General features: G+C 33.9%; 2 protein-coding genes across 9 annotated transcripts in view; one reads left to right on the plus strand and one right to left on the minus strand.

Annotated features, from left to right (window-relative positions):
* LOC140445412 (transient-receptor-potential-like protein) overlaps positions 1–14,379 on the minus strand; it is a 142,530-nt gene extending 128,151 nt beyond the window's left edge. The window contains exon 1 of the mRNA XM_072537438.1: positions 14,282–14,379. The gene's annotated coding sequence lies outside the window, so the exon portion shown is untranslated. The remainder of the gene's footprint in view (positions 1–14,281) is intronic.
* The window catches only part of LOC140445440 (uncharacterized), a 54,105-nt gene continuing 29,922 nt past the window's right edge, over positions 162–24,344 (plus strand). Inside the window, exons 1-2 of one of the 8 annotated variants that reach the window (XM_072537473.1) lie at positions 163–429; positions 20,426–20,613. Coding sequence is in view for 1 of the 8 variants with exons in the window: in XM_072537457.1 (XP_072393558.1) it covers positions 5,791–5,902 (112 nt within the window). In the remaining 7 variants the exon portion in view is untranslated. Of the gene's footprint in view, positions 430–5,760; positions 5,903–8,089; positions 8,209–20,315; positions 20,614–20,701; positions 20,726–24,344 lie in introns of those variants that run through there. The other 7 variants (XM_072537495.1, XM_072537482.1, XM_072537491.1 and 4 more) reach the window with 7 other exon arrangements.

Here is a 24,344-nt window from a genome sequence, read left to right on the forward strand (position 1 = left end):
TTTATTATAGTTTTTTAAGCGATCAGTATTAAAATCACCTCAACACATGGCAGTACTTTTTGTTGCTCTCTAGTTTTTTGTATTAGTTTAGCTGTTTCACTAGCAGTTTCTTATACATATGCAAAATTATGGTAATGACTTTCCAAAAGTGTATGGTGTTGGTGTAAAATGTTTCATTATTATTCATCTTCTTACGTAGCGGTACAATCGCATTAGAATTTAAGTATCAGTGTAGTTGATCGGCGTCTTAGTTTGTTTCCAAATAATTTCATCACTTGGTTCAAGTTTTCAGAACAAAAATATCTATTGAATGGTAATTTAGTAAAAGTGTTTTAGTGGTCCAAATATGTGAAATTGGCTATAGTTTGTAATACCGGTCTTTCGTTATGGAAGAAGCAGCTAGTGGATTTATATAATAGTTTTATGTAGGTGAGTCCGTTTTATTTCGTAAGTTTTTATTTGTGTGTGTGTAAGGTTATGTCTTAACTGGCAACCAGATGTATTGCAGACATATTATAAATATCAGTACATTTTTCTTAATTTTGTTCAAGAATTTATAAAAATATTGTGACTTCTTCTTCTTTCTTGACTCTACAACTTTACTATTTTCTTCCACTCTTAACGGTCTTGTGCAGCAATCTCTCATTGTTATAGTCTCATCTTACGTAAATCAGTCGTTACTGCATCTTTTTCTTGTGCATCCAATTGACCTTTTGCCATCGGGCCTTTCCAAGAAAGTTGTATTTCATCATTCGTTCTCAGTACATGTCCGGCCTATCATATCAGATTTGCCTTAATGTATCATACTACGTTTTCTTCTCCATAGAGGGCTTGGTTATGTCTTCATCTCCACTCTCTTGTTATCTCATCTCTACAAGAGTAAAAAGTTCCTGATGTAAGAAGTTGGCTCTTAAGAATGGAGGATATCTCGAGCGCAGTATATTTATTTCGATATAAAGCTTACCATGGTGGATGGGTAGTTGATGGTTAGTTTCGATTTTTTGATACTCTCTGAGAAGAGAATGACTTCTTCGCAGTTTCGGCGGTGCAATGTGACTCAGAATGGGAATCCAATATTTCGGTGTGGGTCTAATTGTACCTGAGATCATTCACATTGTTTGGTTTAATTGGGTGTCAATAATCTACGTGTGTTTGCTATTAAGCCATACCGAGGGAAGTATAGTCAGCCGCCGAGTATACAAATCCAACGGCAGATGATCTGACTACAGAGGCTGAGAACCCCCATGTGGTGCTACATAGCTTTTGGACTATATTATTTCGCGTTTTCAGTTTTACTGCCATTCTTTGTGGGTGTTCTTTAAAACTTAATGTTCTGCCAGAGTCACTCAGAGATATTTAGGTGTTGAGTTATGAGTGAGCAGTCTGTTTTCAAAGTGAACGGAGAGTTTTTTTATTGGCTTGGGCATTATTCAGATGGAAATAGTACACTTCGGTTTTCGTTCAATTGTCAAGTTGTCCCAGGTAGGTCCGCGATGTATAAATTAAACAGTAAGAGTGCCAAAACAGATCCCTGTGGCAGTTCATTGCTGAGCTTCATTAGGAAACTTTTAAAGTTGCCCATTGTAACTTAAAAAGGTATGTAGGTGAGCATGCTATAAAAGCATGAGTTATATACTTTATATCAATGAGTTTAGTTATCTTTTGACACGGGATAGCACAGATTAGTTTGCAGATTAGTCCTGGTCTCCAGACAGTATCGTATGCAGGTGATAGGTCAAGTAAAGCAACGGATGTTGTTTGCTTTCTTTGAAAACCTGCTTCAATATGTGTTATTAGGAATAGGATCTGATCTGTGCAGTTGCGGTTTTGTCTGAACGCTGCTTGCTCAATACGCATCAATTCAAATATGTTTCTACCAATTCTATTGTAGGTTAAGCGTTCCAACAGTTTATAGGCACAGCTCAGCAGTGCAATCGGTCGGTAGTTCTGGGGCTGATCATTTGCCTTTCCTGGTTTTTATTTATTTTTTTTTTATTTAAAATTAACGTATCTCGATATTTTATATAGGTAAAAGAATTTGATATGAACATTTTTTTGTAGAAAAGTTAAAACAATAAAGCTTATCACTATGCACTGTTTATATTAGCTGAATTAAACTTATTTCTTTTAAAAATCTAAGAACACTGTCAAAACGGTTTGGAACACTGAGGATGTCTTTTAGATTTCCTTTTAGGCTGTGCTTGTTTCTGGAAGAATCATACTGGGAGCAGTCCACTATCACATGTTTGATGGAAAGAAGGCTATTACAGTAGTGGCATACTGGAGGGTTTTCTGATGCCATAAGGTATCCATGTGTGAGACGTACATGCCCTATTCGTAGTCGGTGAATAACTGATTTTTCTTTCCTGTTCATAGAGGAGATATTAACGCGAGATAAGTTGGGTTGAACGTCATGCAGCTTAGTTTTTGTTTTACTCCACAGGTCCGCCCATGAGCTGAGGATTTTTTGTTTTATCAATATTTTAAGATCCGTATGGATTTGGACCTCTTTGAAGGCTATGTCAGAAGAACATGCTGCTTTAGCGGCTAGGTCTGCTTTTTCGTTTCCCAATATACCAACATGAGATGGAGTCCAGATCATTATGACTTTTATCTTAGCAGAATATAGTTGGTTACAGATGGTGTGGATTTCCTGGACTAGTGGGTTTTTCGAGAAAATGCATCTTATGGAATGAATCGAGGAAAGAGAATCAGTGCAAATGTTTGAAGTCTTTAATGCTTGAAGTATTCCATATAATTCTGCGGTATAGATACTACAACTTTTAGGCAATCGCACAGAACTTATTGTCGTCGTCAGTGTGGACACAGCGGAGCCACAACGTCTTCATTCTTGGACGCATCGGTGTATAAAATTTTATCAAGTTGTGTTAAGTTGAGGATGTGTTGGAAGGATTTTCTAAGGATTGAGTTTGGGGTTTCTGTTTTGTCGAATCTGCATAAATCAGTATTGAATATTGGAAGATTGTGCATCCATGGAGCTGTCTTGGGGGTATAAATCTTAGTATTGGAGAGGTTAATGGAATCTAATAAAGGAGATAATATTTGTGGTAATGTGAGAGACTGATTGGATGCGTTTGCTGGAGGAGGTTCTATGAGATTGATTAGATTTATTACCGGGTTACTTGGGTTTGCTGATATTCTTACAAAGTATGAAAGTAGAAGCTGCTGCCTTCTTAGATGGAGTGGTGGCTCTGAAGATTCAACACACACACTTTCAGCGGGGCTTGATTTGAAAGCACCAAGGCATAGTCGTAGGGATGTATTTTGAATCGTGTTTAGATACTTTAGTAGGGAGCTACTAGATGCCATATAAAGAATACTGTCATAATCTAGCTTAGAGCGAATTAACGCTCTATATATTTTAAGAAGAGATTCTTCGTCAGCTTCCCAAGAGAAGCTAGCAAGAGATTTAAGTAAATTAATTCTTTGAATACAGTTTCCTTTAAGTTTCTGAATATGCTGTCTCCAGATAAGCTTTTTATCAAAGGTGATACCAAGAAGTGTCAAATAATTAACTGTTTGTAAACGAAGTCCGTTTAGAGTTATAGAAGGTGGATTAGGTCTATGCTTTTTGGTAAAGTGAATTACTTTGGATTTAGGAGCTGAAAACACAAATCCAGCACGCGTAGACCGTTTCCTGGTTTTAACATGGCTATAATGAAGGCCTTTTTTAGTGAATAGGGGATTTCTCCTGATTTTAACATATCTGTATAGAAATCAGCCAGCCACTTTCTAGCATATTTGCCACAGTGGAGTAAAAATTCTAAATGGATTTTATCGGAGCTGGGTGCCTTTCCAGACTTATTTTCTGATATTGCTAAAATAATTTCTTCTAGAGTAAACTTGTCAGATGTAGGAGGTCATGCAGACTTTTGTATTTTTAATTCTTGTTTTACTTTGGTGGCCACTCTGTTGGGAGCTATTGGTACTTTGTCTATTTGGGAGTCCGCTACTACCAAGTTTTCTAAGTAAAGACCATGCTTTTCTGCTTGATTTACCAAAGTCTATTTTTTCCACAGTTTCCCTCAATTTTTTTCGTCTGGCTGCATCCAAACTGTGTAGTAGTTCGTCCGAATTTCTCGGTCTTGGCTTTCGTTGTATTCTTGATACAATTTCTCACATTTTTCATCCCATCCTTTACGATATCCTCTATATATAGTTTTCTTTCGCCGTAGAGATAACCGCGCCAATAAATCTCATGTAGTTTCCACGTGTTGGCGTTATCCATCCCAGACATTTGTCCAATCTCTCAGTAAAAGTCGCCCAATCTGCTTTTTGAAAGTTCCACCTAGGTCGAGAAAAAGATGATAGTATTGGTATTGTGATGCCAACTTCTATTACAACTAGTCTATGTTGGCTATGTGGAATATCTGGGAGTACTGTACGTGAAGCTGCCAGTGGTTGATTGTTTCCATTTGTGGATTGTATTTTCACCTCCAGGCTGCAGATTGAAAAGTTCCTCGCTCTTTAGCGTCAAAAACTAAATAAGTGTCAGTTTCTTTGCTCCAGTTTAGCAGAGCCTTGACGTTTTGATCACTGTGCCTATACTTCCAGAGTTCATGATGACTGTTGAAGTCTTGAACATAAACTGAGGGGTGTGGGTGAGCGTGAATAACATGCGGAGGCCACAGGACTGCCGGGGGTTTATAAATATTGCTGACAGTAATTTCGCCAATTTTGAAGGAAGATATTTGGACCAACCCAATGCAGCGATGGTTCGTGGAGAATTAAAATGAACCACGAGCTGGATGAACTAATGCAGAGCGCAGATATTGTCAGATTTGTAAAGTCACAAAGACTAAACTGGCTTGGTCACCCAGAAAGAATGCCAGATAATCGAGCTGTAAAAGTAGTCCAGAGATGGAAGCCCCAAGGAAACAGAACAAGAAAGATGGATAGACGACGTAGAGAGGGATCTTAAAACCATGAACATCAGGCAGTGGCGAAGGAAAGTATCTGACAGAGCAGAATGGAATAACATTGTTAAGCAGGCCAAGACTCACAAAGGGTTGTAGCGCCATTAGCAGAAGAAGAAGAAGAATTTCGCCAATTTGTATAGTAACTACTGTGCTGTGTTGTGGATATAAATTATTTACCAGTATACTTCTATACCACTATACTAGTACCTATATAAACTACAATCCTTCGCAGAATGTGATTTTTAAAGCTCTTCAAAATGGCACCCATAGGACAACAATTTGACATTTTGGATCTTCATAATAACCCTATCTATTATTAAATGTTTTTTAAGTATTAATTGTGTAGTTTGTGATGTTTCCTTTGACGTTGGCAACCCAGCCACTTTTCCAGAGCTGTTTTCTGAATAAATACCCGTTAAATTAGACTTTATTTGGTTTCCCCTGGTATAAAGCTCATGATGACAATGATGTCAAAACGCGTCCTTAATTTGATTAAATAAAAAAATTGTTTAACAATTTGTGGTTTCACTTGGAGATGTGGTTTCACTTGAAGTAATCGTTATTACCTCAAAAGCCACATTAGAGAGATACTTTTTATTATGATAAACGAATCACCCTGTATATATACTGCGAAAATATCGTTTCAGGCAGGTACAAATAAAGAGGGACAAAATATTTCGGTGCATCGAAACTAGTATTATTAAAGGAAAATGAGTCATCAGTTATTTGTTTACCAAAAATCTTATCTATTGTTTATTTTGTCCCCTCCTGTAGTATTAGAGAATCCGAAATGTGGTGTTGCCTGTTCTATTTAGTAAACAGTTAATACAGTAGAAGTTCTCAGTTGTGAATGTTATTGACAGTTTTTCTGCAGTTTTTGTGGTTTCTAAATACCCAAAGTCTATATATATGTTCGATTTTTGACTTACGTAGTATCCAATATTTTTACAATTATAATAAAGGTAAGTTATATCAAACTCTTATGTGATAGGTAGCGAAATATTTTCATTAGCAATTTTATTGTAATACATGGAAAACATAATAGTGTATCTTGACAGGGTAAATGAACTGATCTTTGCCCACTTTTCATTAATTTCATTATTTTTCGGACAGAGTCTGAGTAAATAAAAGTCGTTTATTTCAAAATGTAAAATATAATGTGCTTATGGTTATTATAGTATAGCGAAACCACTTTAGATTAAGCAATCAATCATACAATTAATATTTTTTTAATTAAGTAGCTAATAAAACTGCAAATGATAATATTAACTATTATTTTATAATAATAGTTAATATCAACCTATTCAAAGATGATCCGTAAATAAAAAGAGTTAAAACACATGTTAAAACAATTGGTTCTCGTCGACCAGGCTTAAAAATAAGTATGATAAACATAACTTTAACTAAACTTTGACCAAAGTCAAATGAAATGTGGTACTTATATAGAAATTCTCGCCGGGTATGTACTAGAACATAAATATAGGACAAACTTCTAGAATTTTTAAACATAGACTTACTTTACACGGAAGTGCAGTTAAAGCAACATTTTTGACATTAACCCTAAAACCTATAAATATATATATATATATATATATATATATATATATATATATATATATATATATATATATATATATATACGCATATAATAATAATAATAATATCTATTAATTTTAATGTACAAGAAAGAATTATAATTATAAGTATAATTATAGTAGTTTTTTTACACAAATGTTAATTTTACATTTCCAAAACATTTACATTTCAAAAACCAAAAAAACATTTACTCTGTGTACAAAGTGTTTTAATAATTCCCTCAATTTCACTTTTAGAGACCGGTTTTAAATACATAGAATGCATCACGCTTTTGTATTGTGGGAAATACGATGTCAGTGGTGGTATATTCTTGGCATATATTTCTCCAATTTCTGTAAAATAACGAGCAAAAAAATTGGAGATGCTTTCACCATATGTGACAGTAGTTCCCTCTTGTGTAACTACATATTTCTATATTTCTTGCGGTTTCGTTTCCTGTCAAATTTTTAACAATATTCCACAGGTTTTTGAAAACATTCTTGTTTTTCTCAATTTCATTTCTAAAGTAATCTTTCTTAGCACTTTTTATTAATATATTTAGGTGTTGTAGATATAATAACAATAATTCTATATCGATTTAACCTATATCACTTCAATCAAAGAAAGAGCCCTTTTAAGACGGTCCCTGAAAGTCACTTTTTTCCAAATATCTCAAGAATGTTACCCTCACAAAAATTCAAACTTTGAGCGATGATTAAGCTGGTGATGGCATTATGGCAAATGTAGAGCACTTGTAATGTTACTCCAGCAGTTAATTTCTTTTAAGTTCTTTTTCTTTCAAATCCTGAATAGTATACTGTTGTTTCGTTTTATGTGAAATAAATAAAATTTTAATAAGTTTATACCATTCGAAGTTATAATTAAAAAAAAATAATGTACAGCAAATTTATGATTTAATTAAAGCAAACGATAAAAAAAATTAATGCTGAATTTATTGATTTGTGAAATCCAACTTGGTGTTGGTGTGCGGATCTACATTTATTATCAGAAATATAAAAACATTAATTAGCTTTTCTCGAAAACGGTACATGATAGGTGTTTCAAACAAGAGCAGAATTTTATCATTCGAAAATAAGTGATCCTTTTCAAATTTGACATGGCACATGTCCTAAATTTAAAAATAAAAAAATTTTAAACAAAAATACCTCTTACCCCCTTCCAAGTAGACGGTTTGCAGTAGGAATAAAGAACTCTTATTTACATTGGCTGATTTGCCATCACCAGCTTAATCAATGTGCAAAGTTTCTTTTGTGATGGTACCATTTTTGAAATATTTAGAACAACTCAAAATCGACAGAATTGGGAATAACGAATCACCCTGTATATTTACTGCTGTAAATACCGTTTCAAGCAGGTCAATAAAAAAAGAGGATCATTTCGGGACAGCAAAACTATTCTACGAGTAGTATTATTAAAGGAGAATGAGTCATCAGTTATATTTGTTTACCAAAAATCTTATCTGTTGTTTATTCTGTCCACTCCTGTAGATTTGGCGATTCCAAAATATGGTTAACTGTTGTCTGTTGTATTTATTAAATAGTAGAAGTGCTTAGTTGTGGATTGTGGATGTTTAGTTTTTCTCTTTATAGTTGGTGTTGTTTCTAAATACTCAAAACTTTACTTAAAATTATTTACTTAATTATATCATATATTTTGTACATTAACAATTTAGGTAAGTTATATCAAGCTCTTACAAAATACGCTCATTAACAATTTCGTTTTAAGTACCTTACTCCTTTTCATTAATAAAATCATCACCTATCATTAATTTTCCTACCGAGCCTGAGTACCTAAGTCAAAAGTCGAATATTTTAAAATGTGTCCTAAAATCCGAAGTGGTCAGTATAGCAGAGGCAGCTAAGGATAAATCATGACGTAAAACTGATCCTGCAACTCAGCGTTTTCGATATTTCGTCCTTTCGGGTTTTTATCGTTTCTTGCAATATGGCGGCATTAATTCAGTGATTTTCTGCCATTGTCTGGTGTCGTAAATTCTTTGAACAGTATCACGTACCATTAATTATGTCATTTCTACGTATCTGTAATCGGAGAACCTTGTATTTTATTGTTTTAAAGTGACATTCCAAAGTTTATGTCTGCAAGATATTCCCAACGAACTCAAATTGGTATACATTCTCTTAATCGCGAAAAAATAATTTATGGAGAATATCATCATCCATTTCAAAATTAAAAAAAAAATGATTGATTCTTCCAATATATGCGAATGACTTAAAAGGCTTTTAATTATATTTTAACAATAATTGCAATACAATTTTTCCCTCTTATCCCAAATAGGTCTTTCACAAACGGCAGCAATACGTGTAATTTTATCCATGGTAAAACCATTAAACCAGCTCGTACTTTTTTATAAAAGCCGAAATGAACTACTAAATTGTCATCCCACTAATAACCCTGCGTGGTTGATGTAGTATAAGTGTTTTTAAATAAAAAAAACTACTAAATTGTCATTCCGGTAAAAGCGAGAACGCTGGTTAATGCTGGTTACGGTATAGATCTGCTTTAACTGTGCACTTTTTTAACTTAAAAATTTGCATTCATTTTGAAAATTTATAAGCGCGGCTCGGCGTTCATTGCCGGTAAGCGGAAATCGGCTTCCATTGTGTTTCTACGCTTACAATCCTTTTTGCTTCTTTTTGATATCTCCTGTATATTTCTTTCTTTTTCTTTGCGTTATTTTGCCAGCATTACTGCATTTTTCACTACATGATTCCATTGTCGTAATCATAAAATTTCTTTAATTTATAAACTTTTGTTTAGACATTAGAGTTTTTTCGTTATTTACATCTTAAATGATATTAGTGACATTATTTTTAGTTTTTTTTTATTTAAAATCAAAACCACATCAACCGCGCTGGGTTATTAGTGGATATAAAAAAATAGAAGAAATATTACAAAGAAATATATAATTGAATAACTTGATGTCTCTTAAATCGGTTAACACTGTTGAAATTTTTTTGGTGAGAACTGTTTTGATCATGATCTGTGACTCCGTGGTATCTTCTTTTTTCCATGAATTGAGGACAATCAAGCAGGATATGTTTAACGGTCAGTGGATCAGAGCAGCTGGAGCAGATAGGTAGTGGTGTTTTTGTTATTAAGTATTTGCGTGTTAAGGCAGTATGACCAAATCTTAGACGGTTAATAATAACTTGGCCTCTTCTGTTTGAACGACTCTCCAGGACAGCATTTGTTTTTGGAAAATTACATTTAATTTTGTACTAGTTTAATTTTGGACATTTAATTTAATTTTTTATAGTCTGTAAAACAGGGTTATTGGTATATAGTTGTTTCAATTCCAGTAAGGCATTTAATAAGTGTGTTATGATAATGCACTTCATCGTTCTACTCTTTTTGAAGAAGATTGGGGCTTCCAAAATAGCTGTGGCCTCGTCTGTGAGTATACTGCAGTTTGTTGGTATCGATATGCTAATAGAATTTTCTTTACAGTAGTAGGCAGCACCGTGACCATTGGGAGTTTTAGAGGCATCGGTAAAGATTTGCAAATAATTAGGATAGATGTCTAGAATTTCCTTGAATAGATGATTAATTATTGTGGAATTTATAGTTGATTTGGGATACTTTGTAAGTGTTAAGTCAATAGTTAATGGGTGGCTTGTCCATGGGAGATAGTTTGTATTTATCTTTAGCGATACATTGAGTTGATTCCTATATAAAGTTGAGCTTTATTTCTATGAGGGGAGAAGAGTTCTTAGTCTTTATGTTAGGAGGAAGACCAGAGTTGCAGATATTGAAGAATACAGGATGCTGTTTCTGGAATGATATCTTTGCAATATAGTTCGCAATATAGGTAAGTGTTAAGTCAATAGTTAATGGGTGGCTTTTCCATGGGGGATAGTTTGCAGTTATATTTAGCGATACATTGAGTTGACTCCTATAGAAAGTTGTGAGCTTTCTTTCTATGAGGGGTGAAGAGTTTTTAGGCTTTATGTTAGGAGGAAGACCAGGGTTGCAGCTATGGAAGAATACAGGATGCTGTTTCTGGGATGATATCTTTGCAATATAGTTCAAAGATAGTGGCTGTTCTTATATGTTAAGGAGGTTCTCCAGTTAGAACTTACTACTATCCGGGCAAGTTTTAAAAGCTCCCAATACTAATCTCAAAGCTGTAGATTGAATACTGTTTAGTTTTTTAATACTAATTTTTAATACCAATTAATATTTTATGATCAGCACCCCAAATTTTGTTGGATACTATGTTGAGTATATTTAATCCCTTTTGACAGGAAAGCTGTAGTTTATTTATGTGCGAATTTCAATTTAAAGTTCTTTCAAAAGCTAGACCTAGAAAATTTATTTCTTTTGACTGCTCTAAAGGTAAATTATTTAATGTTAGATTAGTAGTAAGGTGGGTTTTATTTTTATTAAAAATAATGTATCGTGTTTTTTTAGTAGAAAAAACAAATCCCGTTTTTATCGTCCAATTATGAATCCGGTTTAGGAAACTTTGAACTTTGTATAATTGTAGTTGTTGTCATTACATTATTTGATTTAGTATAAATAACAATGTCATCTCCTTAAAGACTAGATTTACTGGGTGCTTTAATTACATCCATAATACTATTAAAAGCGATTAAGAATAAAGTTGGACTAAGAATCGAACCTTGAGAATCTTCCATTGTCTAGTATCTTAGATGAGCTTGTAGCAGATCTCTGAGATGAGTAACACTATTTATTCTAACTTGAATTAAGCTATTTTTTAAGTTTTTTATAAATGCGAGTATGTGACCTTGAATGCCAGTATCTTTCAATATTTGTAGAATACAGCGCCACCATGCTTTATCGTAGGCTTGGGTTATATCGAAAAATATTGCTATTAGTTTTTGCTTATTTGCAAAAGCTTCATTAATTGAAGTCTGTAATGCAACGTGATTATCTAATGTGGTTCTACCTCTTCGAAAACCACTTTGGAATGGAGTATGAAAATTATTATTTTCTAAGTACCATATAAGGCGGAGGTTTAAAAGTTTTTCTCGGATCTTGCACATGCAACATGTAAGAGAGATAGGTCGGTAAGAGGTAGGGTTATTTTTTGGTTTGTTAGGCTTAATAATGGGATTATTATTGATTATTTGTAGTTATATATCAATAATACACAGGCGAAAACTATATTGGTGAATTCGGCTATGGTGTTAGAAATGAGAGAGGAGAAACCCTGGTTAACTTCCTACATAGCAACAAATATTTCGTAATGAACACATTTTATAAGAAAAAACCGCAAAGAAAGTGGACGTGGTTATCACCAGACGGAAAAACAAGGAACGAAATCGATTACATCATGTGTAACAAGAAAGGTATCGTAGAAGATGTAACAGTAATAAATAATGTCTCTCTGGGTAGTGATCACAGAATGGTTAGAGCTAAACTAAGGATTAAGTATAGCAAACGTAGAATTAACTTTAATAACACGATACAAATAGACACAGAAAAGCTAAAAGTCGATAAAGAAAAATATGCTAACAAATTAAAAACCGCCCAAGCACTGAATCTAGAACAACTCAGCGTTAATAAAATTAACTCAGTTATAACAAAAGAACTATTGAATGCTAGCTCAGAAGTAGCAACCCGCCATAACAACAAAAAATCCAAAATAAGTGCAGAATCGAAGAATATGCTGAAACAACGAAAAGAGCTCCTGTCACTAAACAAAAGAAATACCACAGAATACAAAGAACTTAATCGAGCCATACGAAAACAGATAAAAGACGATATTAAAAAACATCAACAAGAACATGTAGAAAGAGTGATAGAGAAAAATCAAAGTCTGAAATATACCAAACCGAAATTAGGGAAGAAAAATATTATAACTATGAAAAATCAACAAGGCCAACTAGAAACAAGCAAAGCTCAGATATCAAACATAGTTAAAAACTTCTATACTGAGTTATACCGCTCAAGAAACGATCCCCCCGACTCTTCAAAGCAAAATCTGAAAAGACAAATAGCAAACGTAAATTCTGAAGTAATGCCCGAAATAAGCGAAGTAGAAATAGAAAATGCAATTAAAGAATTGAAAAGAAATAAAGCACCGGGTAGTGATGGAATTCTGGCAGAAATGTTGAAAGAAGGAGGAGAAGAAGTCATCAGGTACCTAAAAATACTTTTTAATAAATGCCTATTTGAAGGAAACATACCAAGGGAATGGAATACTGCTAGCACAATATTAATACACAAAAAAGGGGACAATACATATCTGAAAAATTATCGTCCAATATCACTACTATCACAACTTTATAAAACATTCACAAAAATAATTACAAATAGATTGACAACAAAGTTCGATGTATATCAACCAGTAGAGCAAGCCGGATTTAGAAAAGGGTTCAGTACATGTGACCATCTTCACACACTAAAGGTCCTAATAGAAAAAGTTAACGAATACAATTTACCAATCTGTTTAGCATTTATAGACTACGAGAAAGCTTTTGACAGCATAGAATTATGGGCTATTGAGGAAGCACTGGTCAACAGCAGAATAGATTCTAGATATAGGATATTAATACATAATATATACCAATACGCTGAAATGGTAGTCATGATGGATAACGGAATGAAAACGAGGCCAATAAAAATCAACCGAGGAGTAAGACAGGGAGACACCATATCTCCAAAACTATTTACTGCCGCACTTGAAGACATCTTTAAATCGACGAAGACTGTCGATAAACGGAAAGTATTTAAACCATCTAAGATATGCAGATGACGTAGTACTAATAGCCGACAGCTAGAAAGAACTGAAGACGATGATCGATGAACTTCATACGGAATCCATAAAAAAAGGACTGAAAATGAATCTGAGTAAAACTAAGCTAATGTCAAATAAAGATGATCAACCGACGATAACCATCCAAGGAACAAAAGTGGAACATGTAGAAGAATACATATATCTGGGTCAGAATATCAAGGTAAACAAAGAAAACCAAACTACCGAAATAAGCAGACGAGTAAGAATGGGATGGGCCGCATTTGGAAAACTCTCATACATACTGAAAGACAAAAACCCCAGATACCCCAAAACCTTCGAACCAAAGTGTTCGATTCTTGTATCCTTCCCGTTCTCACTTACAGAGCTCAAACCTGGACATTCACAAAAAAGAACATGGACAAGATTCGAAAAACTCAGCGAGCCATGGAACGACAGATGCTTGGTATCTCACTAATAGATCGGCAAACGAACGAAGCAATCCGGAACAAAACAAAAATAAAGGACGCCGCGAAACAAGCAGCTAAATTAAAATGGAAATGGGCTGGACACAACGAACGTCTCGAAGATGGTAGATGGAACAAAGAAGTCGGAAACTGGCGACCGTACGAAGAGACCAAGAGGAAGACCTCAAATGCGCTGGAGCGACGATATCAAAAGAGTCGCAGGACCAATGTGGAAACGCCTAGCACACAACAGGGATGAATGGCGAGAAATGGGAGAGGCCTTTATTCGACAATTCGGATAGAAATGTTACAATGAAACAAATTGTAAAGTACACAGGGTACTTTACAATTTGTACTTTATTGGCATGCTAAATTAAAAAAACTCACTTTTTCTAGAGTCATGTTATTATTTACTTGTAGGTACTTTTTGAAAGAAAATGGGCCTTAAAAATGATTCAATATAAATAAATGTAACAATACAATTTTTTAACAATATTTTTTTATGTACAACCAGTGTAAACAAAAAAAGCATCAACAATCAGCTTACAACAAAGTACCTTTTTGTTTTTGCATAGCCGTTTTAATCCTTAAACAAACAAAAACTTGAAATTAGTAATCTCATGCAGGTTCAATGTACAACGTGGTACAACTACAACTGTGCCCGTACACGAGATAATGCCAACTGATTTTTTTCAATTTCAGCTGTTTACATTTTTGTCGACAGTCCGATGATTTGGTAATGGTTCACTGATAAATTTTGCATGAGCGTACTTGAACAAACTGGGACGCTAACAGTAGCGCATCTTAATGTGTATTTTCTTTAAACTGCAAAATATTCGGAAAAAACCATTTTTAGATTCTGAACTTGTGGACAAAAGGATCTAATATTTTTTGATATCATTTTTATTACAAAATAATTTCAATTTAATGAAGTAAAGTACGTTTTGTGTCATGAGACTTTAAAGCACACCTTTAACCCGGCATCCCACAGGTGAAATTTTGTAAGGCTGTTCGACACGTTTGGTGTGACAAACCCCAAGTTGAAAATACACTTCTCAACAATTGAAGTGGATATTATGAAAATGTGTATTTTATTTTTTGTTCATAAGGTCAAAGAGAAAAATGAAGTGATATAAATAAAGATTTATTATTACTTCGTGTTTTCATACAGATGAACCGAACGAAGAAAATTCTTTAAGAAAAAAAAATAGAAAATAAACAAAAATTGTAAAATTAACAACCTAAAATTTCTATTCCTGCTCAATTTCTAATATCCCGAAAAGAAAAATTAATAGTGTGTGGGTCCACCTCTGTGTCGCCTTAGTGCTCTAACTCTATTTGGAAGACCTCTTATTAAATTATTGATGAACTGCTGCGGTATACGTTCCCAAATCGTGCGTAATGTATTGGCCAACTGATCTAAGGTTTGGGGCGGTTGAAAGAGCCTGTATTGTTGCCTAGACATTTCGGCCCAAACATGTTCAATGCAATTCATATCAGGTGAACACGGTGGCCACTCCATTCTTGTAATGCCATGAGTGAGGGCGAGCATTATCATCAATCAGAACAAATTGTTCGCCTATTGCACCAAAAAATTCAACAACTATTGCTACTATGACTCTGTCTCGATGTCGTGTAGCAGTTATTGTCTTATTAATTAAGACGACTAAGTCCGTGCGACCGTCAAAACATATGCCTCCCTACACTCAAACGGATCCACCTCCAAAAAGAGTGGTTGGGACTCTCAGATTTTTATTGTAACACTGTCCTCTTTCCCTCCACACCAATATTTGGCCATCATTCGTATACAAACGAAATCTGGACTCGTCAGTAAAGAAAGAATTCCTCCAATTTTTGAAATTCAACTGATATTGTTCTATCGCCCAACGATATCTGCATGCACGCTGCTCCCTAGTTAGTTGTGGATGGGTAGCGCGCCGTCTAGCCCTTAAATTGGATGCATGTAACCGTCTTCTGACAGTTTGACAGGAAATCGCTCGTCCACTAGCATGCCTGGAGATACTGTTAATTCTGGAAGCCGTGAATGTTGGGTTTCTTCTTGCCGTCAGAACTACAAAACGGTCTTGCCGACGAGTTGTAGATCGTTCTCTTCCTGCTCCATGCCTGTATGTTGCAGATCCAGTTGCTATCACACTTTACGACACATTTAGCCTCATAGCAACCTCTTGTTGAGTTATGCCTTGTTGGAACCAACGAACTAATTGCTCGAGCTGCACTAGTTCTAAACGTCTTTGCGGCATAATGTTTTTTATGATAAATAGATTTCTTGACTTATTGACAACCGGTAAAGCCAATACAAGCACTTTTATACGAATGATATATTCATGTTTGGAACAACATGTCTCTCTTTGTACGAGATGAGGGCCGATAAGAATAGGGAGAAAAAAACCACATGCAAAAGATATTGGCAATAAAGATAGCATATAGAGTATAGTACAGGCAATTTTTTTAAAATAGTTTATTATATATTTATATATTTAGGAATTTTAAAATTATCCACTCCAATTGTTGAGTAGTGTATACTCAGTCCCATATCTCGTAGATTTTCATAATAATATGTAATAATATAGCTTCAGGATAAATCGTGGTAATAAATTCCAGAAGAACATTTGCCAACAATTGAATTGAACAACAATTTTTTTTTTTTTGAAAAAAAAAGTGTAATATGACCGGAGAATCAATACATTTCTATCGAAATTAATAGTATGAAAACAAGAAACTACAATAGGGGTATCTAGCTTATCAAAGAAAAAAACAGAATTAAATTCTACAGATTAATTATTGAGTTCTTAAAGTTATAGCAATTTTCGCAGTATGTCACACAGTGTTGTAAACACAAAAAAACTTCACATGCCTCACACACGTATCTAGTTTTCCTGTCTCTATTTCTGGGATATTTTGAACACCGTCCCCGCCTGAGATAATCAAGGGTTACTCATTCTTTTTCTTTGATGTTCTTCGATCAATTGAAAACCCAGTTTCTTCAGGAAAAACCTTCTAGCAATGTTAGGACTATCGTTATTTTGTCTGTAAATGATCTGGCTATTGATTCCTGCAGTGTTCATTGTAGAGTAAAAAGACCAGCGACGACTATTGCGTGCTACATTATACATTGCAGATAGCTCGTTTACTACGTCAACTTCGCCTTTGGCCGAATTTTAAAAGGAAATAATTTCAGGCAGCTTATTATGGGTATTAACAATGTAATACTTCTAAAACAATACTAATACTCAAAAAGGGAGACACCACAGACCTGAAAAATTATCGACCAATTTCACTTCTTTCACAACTTTACAAAGTTTATTACAAACAGGTTAATAATTAAATTTGACGGATATCAACCAGTAGAACAAGCCGGATTTAGAAAAGGGTACAGCACCTGTGACCATCTATCTTCTTCGTGTGCCATATCAGAGGTATCCGACGTTGGCGATCACCATTGCGAAGGCTTCTCGATCTTCTGCAATATGGAATAATTGTCCTGCATTTGTTATCTGTGTCCATTCACGAATGTTTTTTAACTAAGAAACTTGTTTTCTTCCTACACCTCTACGGCCCTCTATTTTACCTTTAAGGATCAGTTGTAACATTTTATATCGACTTCTCCTTACTATATGTCCCAGATAAGACATTTTTCGATGTTTAACGGTCTTTAGCAGTTCTCTATCTTTGTTGACGCTTCTTAGTACTTCTTCATTAGTTTTCCTTGCTGTCCAAGCAAGGACATCTTGTATCTTCAGCATTCGTCTGTGAACCCACATTTCCAATTCTTCAATTTTGTTCATGATCGATACTTTTAGCGTCCACACTTCTGCACAATACAAAAGTACGGACCAAACATAACAATTAACCATTCTTTGTCTTAGTTCTAAACTGAGATGATTATTGCAAAGAAATGACTTCATTTTCACAAAAGTAGTCTTAGTCATTGCTATTCTACGTTTTATTTCTATGTCTGGATCTAGTTGTTCCGTTATCACAGTTTCCAAATATGTCATTTTGTGGACTTTCTCAACTTGGACTACGTTTAATTGAAGCTTTGCATCGGGATGTGGGTCACGACTAAACACTAAAAATTTGGTTTTTTTTGAGTTTATTTTTATGCCCATTTCCTCTCCTACCTCTGAATACGATCAAGCAGAATTTGGAGACCTTCAATATTATCTGAAAGAATTACTGTATCGTCTGCATATCTAATCACATTAAGTAGTTTCCCGTTGATTTTTATTCCATATGGTTGTCTCTCAAGTGCCTTTTTAAATAACTGGTCCGAGTCAACATTGAACAATGTTGGCGACAAAATGCAACCTTGTCTGACTCCTCGTGGTATGGAGATTTCATCGGTGTAGTTATCTCCAATTTTTACGATAGCAGTTTGATTCCAGTACAAATTTTTAATGACACGAATATCCTTGTCATCTATTCCGATATTTTTCAGTATTTGCATTAATTTTACATGCTATACTTTATCGAATGCCTTTTCGAAGTCCACGAAACATGCAAATACATCTTTTCTTTGGTCATGGCATTTTTGTAATAGGATGTTGAGCGCAAAAAGTGGCCATCTATATACTTTGAAAATCCTAATAGAAAAGACTAACGAATACAATATCCCATTATGTCTGGCTTTTATAGATTATGAAAAAGCTTTTGATAGTGTAGAACTGTGGGCAATAGAAAAAGCATTAGTCAACAACGGGATCGACTCCAGGTACAGAATATTAAAACATAATATTTACGAACAAGCTGAAATGATAGTGACGTTGGGTAATGGAATCGAAACAAGTCCAGTAAAAATCAACCAAGGCGTAAGACAAGGATACACAATGTCTCCAAAATAATTTAGAGCTGCCCTAGAAGATATTTTTAAGTCAATAGACTGGAAAAATAAGGGAATTCCTATTAACGGAAGATACTTGAACTATCTTAGATACGCAGATGATGTAGTACTAATAGCCGACACATGGAATGCACTGAATACGATGATTGAAGAGCTTCACACAGAATCCCTAAAAAAAGGAATGAAAATAAATTTCAGCAAAACTAAACTAATGTCAAACAAAGATGTCAAACCTATGATAAGCATCCAAGCTACAGAGATAGAACACGTAGATGAATATACATATCTGGATCAAAATGTCAAGGTAAGCAAAGAAAATCAGACTTCCGAAATAAGCAGACGTGTAAAAATGGGGTGGGCAGCATTCGGAAGACTCTCATATGTACTTAAAAATAAAAATATAGAATCTTAGATATGAAATTAAAAATTCGAATCGACGTTGGCTCATTGTCAACGGAAAACGTCCATTCCTGTTCCGTCAGTGTTCTACAATTCATATAAATGACGATGGTTATTGCGAGTTCCGACACGTGAGGTGTGGTGACAAACCGTAGACAACTTGAAAGCGACACCACTAACGGTATATCTAGTTGCCAACTGACCTGACTGCATCGAATTGTAGACAAATATGTATTCGAAAGCTATTGAAGCGCTGTTGGCGTTTGGATTGGAGTGAAATTTGAACTTATAACGGTTATTCTTTGAACTCTGGGATTTCTGTTTCTCTGGGAATTATAACAACAAAATGGACAATATCTCGATTGCAGGATATCTCGAATTTATTTATAAATGAACTGTGCAAAATTTGAGAAGGATCGATAAAGTAGTTTTTGAGATACAATGAACACCGCACCGACGTGAAAAAAATTATTCACAGAAAAACGCGTTTAAAAGAAAAGCTTATTTTTTATAGTCACACAGTGTCGTCTATTTCAGGCACATATAGCGACTTAGTTCCTTTCAAAATATCTAGAGCATCTTTTCGCTTCTGCTTTTGAAGAACTCTGCCTTTTTTGTTCCATCTGCAGCCAGTTTATTCGCTCTGGTGATTCGATTATTATCTGCCGCGAGAGCAGTATTATGAGAACCTCACACTTTACTTATTCCAGTTCCTATGTGAATGCTGACTCACCTCACTAACTCATCAAGCTCACTCAAATCACTCACTCACCAAGTTCTCTCACCTCACTCAATCCTAAATACCTATATCTCCCTTAATTTTGCTACGATTATTCTGAAATATTAACTAGATACTCTTGAAGAATTATACTATCGAACAAACAGATAAAAAAATGCAAAAAATACCCTACCTCCCCCCATAAAGACACTTATACAGGAGTCTAATACGGTATTTTTTGTTATGCCTGCATTCTGCATTAGCACTTAATTAAAATTGGCATTGATAAATGCTGAATATTTTAATTTAGAAAATCTCCGTCACTGTTTTATAATGTTATATTGGGATTTATCTCACGTGCAATAAAATTTGTGCTATCAATCATTTTCAAATGTACTATAATAAAGGTATTATTGTAATTGTGGTTGGTATCCAAGTATTAGATAAAAATAAGATTCCATTAAAAACAGCTTCAGAACAATACTTTTAAGTATAGTTACACATACGCCACTGTATACTCATTCCGTATTCAGTATCAGTAATTTGTTGACCCTACTTGACCTCCCTGATTCTTAATCGAAACAACCGCAATAATATCCTACAATTTAGTTATAACTACGCCACTGATCATTCAAATCACACCGCAAAGATTATCTATAGCTTTCAACTTGTTAGGTGTGAATTATTTTTATTTTTTCGTTCATTATCAGAATCTGTTTTTAGAAGCAGTATTGACATATCGATAGCGACAATCAGTCCTTTGTGTTCAACCGCAAAGATGCACCAATTGACTGCAGTAATTGGTATTTCAAAAGAAAATACAGTGGTAGAGTATACGCACAGCTGTTGGACCCTATAATTGGATGTTACTCCCAGACAATTCCTTATCAAGTACCTGAAAAAAACGACAGGTAGGTATTTCATTTGTTATCAATGATGATCTCAATTTTAAACTATTTTTACTATATTGTCTCTCTGTTAGTAAATGTTTATCTAAAAATAAAGTCTTCTGGGTTTTGTAAAGTAAGTAATTTTTACTTTAATTTTTTTTTCTGTAAGTACAACAAATTTGAGGGCAAAAGTGTCTGTTGTCGAGTATTTCAATCAGTACGTTTATCGTTGTTTTTAGATTATTTTTGCTAAATGTGCGCGTTTGATTGCTAAAGATTGTGTATGTATGTAATGAAAGTACATTATTTACAAGTCCTCGATGATAATGGATCTGCATATTTCTCTTGTCATGATCCTTTAATTACTTTTTTTTTGATATGTTACTATTAAACAATGCTATTACTTAAGATACGTTCGATATTAATATTTTATTGATACAGATAGATTGAATGGCTTCATAAACTTAAACTTATACTTATTGTCATCCTTAAGTTGTAAATAATTTATGTTGACAATATTTTTTTACGATTGTTGTTTAAATATTCTTTTTCTTCTTCTATCAGGCCTTTTCTTGTCTTCGTTTAAGGTTGTAGTCATATTTGAGACGTCAATACCAGTTATTTCGCCACTTGTTAACTTGGATGCTACTTGGTCAACAAAAGGGAATTACAAAGTCTCCACGTTTTATTTGTGAACGGGACAGTAGAGCAGGAAATAAACACTGGTCCACAAAACAATGGCCCATAAGAAATGTTTTAACACCTGGTGAGAAGAACATTTGTACAAAACTTTGGTAGATCCAAAAAGATCCTCCTTCCATCTTTACACATCAAGTTAGGCTTAATAAAACAGTTTGTCAATGCCCTGCCTAAAGATGGAGAATGTTTCAAGTACTTAAGTGGAAAGTTTCCCCATCTATCAGAAGCCAAATTGAAAAAAGGTGTTTTTGTTGGATAAGATATTCGTAAAATGATGAAACTTCACCTTTTAAAACAAGATGACTACTAAGAAAAAAGGAAGCTTGGATTTCATTCAAAAAAGTTGTAACCAAGTTTTTAGGTAATGTGAAAGACCCTAACTACGAGCTTGTAGTAGCTAATTTATTAGATAAGTTTAAAGATTTGAGATGTCTAATGAGCCTCAAAATCCATTTTTTTATGACCATTGACTTTTTTCCTGAAAATCTGGGTGATGTCAGTGAATAACAAGGCAAACGATTCCACCCAGATATTAAGATGATGGAGAAACGGTACCAGGAACGTTGGAACACCAACATAACATGATGGGTGATTACTGTTGTTCAGTTCATCGGGAACAACAGAATGCCTCGCGTATGAGAAAAAGCTACTTAAGAAGTTTTACAGAAAAATAGAAAGAAAATACAAAAGCTACTCCTGAAATGATTTTACAGACCTATACTAGGACAAGATAAGAATTAGATAAAAGGTATTATTCTAATAATGTATCATTTTAATGTATTTCGGTATTTTACCTTTTTCAAATTATTATATGTAGAATAAACTAGTGTCATATTGTGGGAAAACTGTGGGTGATACATAAAATCTAATTTCAGGTTCTTTTTAGCGCCAAAAAATACATAGGATTCACATAAATTTTTAGAAATCTTTTTTTATGTTGGTCTGTGTTATCATTACCAAATTGTTGGACTGGTTTCTTTCTTCTGCTTCTGTAGGTCTAATACTGTCTCCATTGTAATTTTTTTTATATAAGATATCCATTGTTCTGTTTCTAGTTCCTTTAGATTTATTATCTATTGTTTGAATATTTGTTTATTAAAGATAATAAAACTTTTGTACAAATTTTCTTTGTTTATTATAGATATGGATTTATGCATCTTCGTGGGGTGCCTTATCTCTTCTGGATCTTAGCTATCTTCATTGCAGTATGTACTTTGTTCATTGCACTGCAAAATAATTCTAATATTTAGATACTAAAAAGGATCTAAAACCTGATGCAGACTTAAATATAATTCTAAAGAATTGTAGATTGAATCTTTCCTGATCCCGACATACAAGCGATCGGCAGATCATCCGTGTATGCCATAATTTTTGTTAATATATTAGAAATACTTCGATAAAATCCCCTTATAATTGCACTTAGAGTCTAAAGTCTTATTATTTTGTCTGTAACGTTAATTCAATAATGGCTTCATACAGTTTACATATTAGCAAAATCGACCAAGACGTGGAAAGTACCAATATTGAATTCATTGGTCTTATCTAATACTGGATATAGCACAAAGATCTGCTATATTGTAAACCTACCAAGTATAATATCATCAAAAACAACTGTATAAGGTATTCAATTTATACATGCGTAAAGTTTACACTCCAAAAGCTCCCCTTTTGTGTGTTGTAAGTGGGTTTATCCAGTGCACCAATCTCCTGGTATTTATTCTTGAAAAATTTTTATTAAAAATCCTTTATAAAAGGTATATAATATAAAAACCCAATCGGGCTATGTCACAAAACGTTTTCGGAATGCATGTTCCATCATCAGTGCACTAGGTATACATGTATTGAGCCACTAAATATGTGGGTAAAAACCTGTTAAAAATTGTTGGTTTAAATTTAGTTTACATTATATGGTAGTAAATATTATGACGTTAAAGTTACCAGTAGACTTGGTAACATGGCGACGTATGACTCCACGTGAAGTTGCTCTAGATGAAGCAACTCTTGGATTAGGCAACTTCACGTGGAGTCATATACGTCGCCATGTTAGCAAATCCACTGGTAACTTTAACATCATAGTATTTAATACCATATAACGTAAACTAAATTTAAACCAACAATTTTTAACGGGTTTTTACCCACATATTTAGTGGCTCAATACATGTATACATTATAGTGCACTGATGATGGAACATGGATTCCGAAAACGTTTTGTGATATAGCCCGATTGGGTTTTTAAATTATATACCTTTTATAAAGGATTTTTAATAAAATTTTTTGTGATATATGGTATACAGTCAACTACAGGAACTTAGATTCCTTGTGGATTTATTCTTGGTTTCTCCAAAAGTGACGGTATTATTATCTACAGCTACGAACAAAATCGGCTCTACTCTTCTATAATATTCAGTAATTATCCGTATAGTCTACTCTTCTTGTAAAATATTTGTGTTTTTTAGCTTTCTTACCTCTTTCACTTATTTTTGCTAAACTGTGATACCATAATATCCCGTTTGTGTCCAATATACTTTTTAAATAAAAAGATTGTACCGTTCATACAAATATTTTCCACCAGCTACTGAAAGCGGAAATGCTTTAATTGACTGCACTGCATCAGGGACAAAATATGTTAATTGTTCTTCTATTCATGACTCTTTATGGTGTTACTGTAAAGTTGGAAGCCTAACCCATATTTGTATAAAAACTACAACAGAATGAAAACAAAGAGATTATAGTAAATATATTTTGCAGAAAGTGATTAGATACTTTGTGTATATTTTTGTGATTAAACTACATGTGGTATGTATGTATAAAGAATGCTTAGTTATACAAGTATATTATATTTACTTATCTTTAAGTTCTTTTATGTTTTGTAAACTTGTTTTGAATGTGACTCAAGGAAAAATTGCGAAATGATTTATATACGAGGACTTGTTATTAAATAATTACTTGACTAGTAACGACTTTATTTGATTATTAGGTTTTAACATAATTTGAAACCAGGCATTTTTCTTCTTCTTCTTGTATTAGACTCCTTGGACTATTCTTCACTGATT

The sequence above is a fragment of the Diabrotica undecimpunctata genome, chromosome 1 (genome assembly GCF_040954645.1).
Source record: "Diabrotica undecimpunctata isolate CICGRU chromosome 1, icDiaUnde3, whole genome shotgun sequence".
Lineage (NCBI taxonomy): Eukaryota > Metazoa > Arthropoda > Insecta > Coleoptera > Chrysomelidae > Diabrotica > Diabrotica undecimpunctata.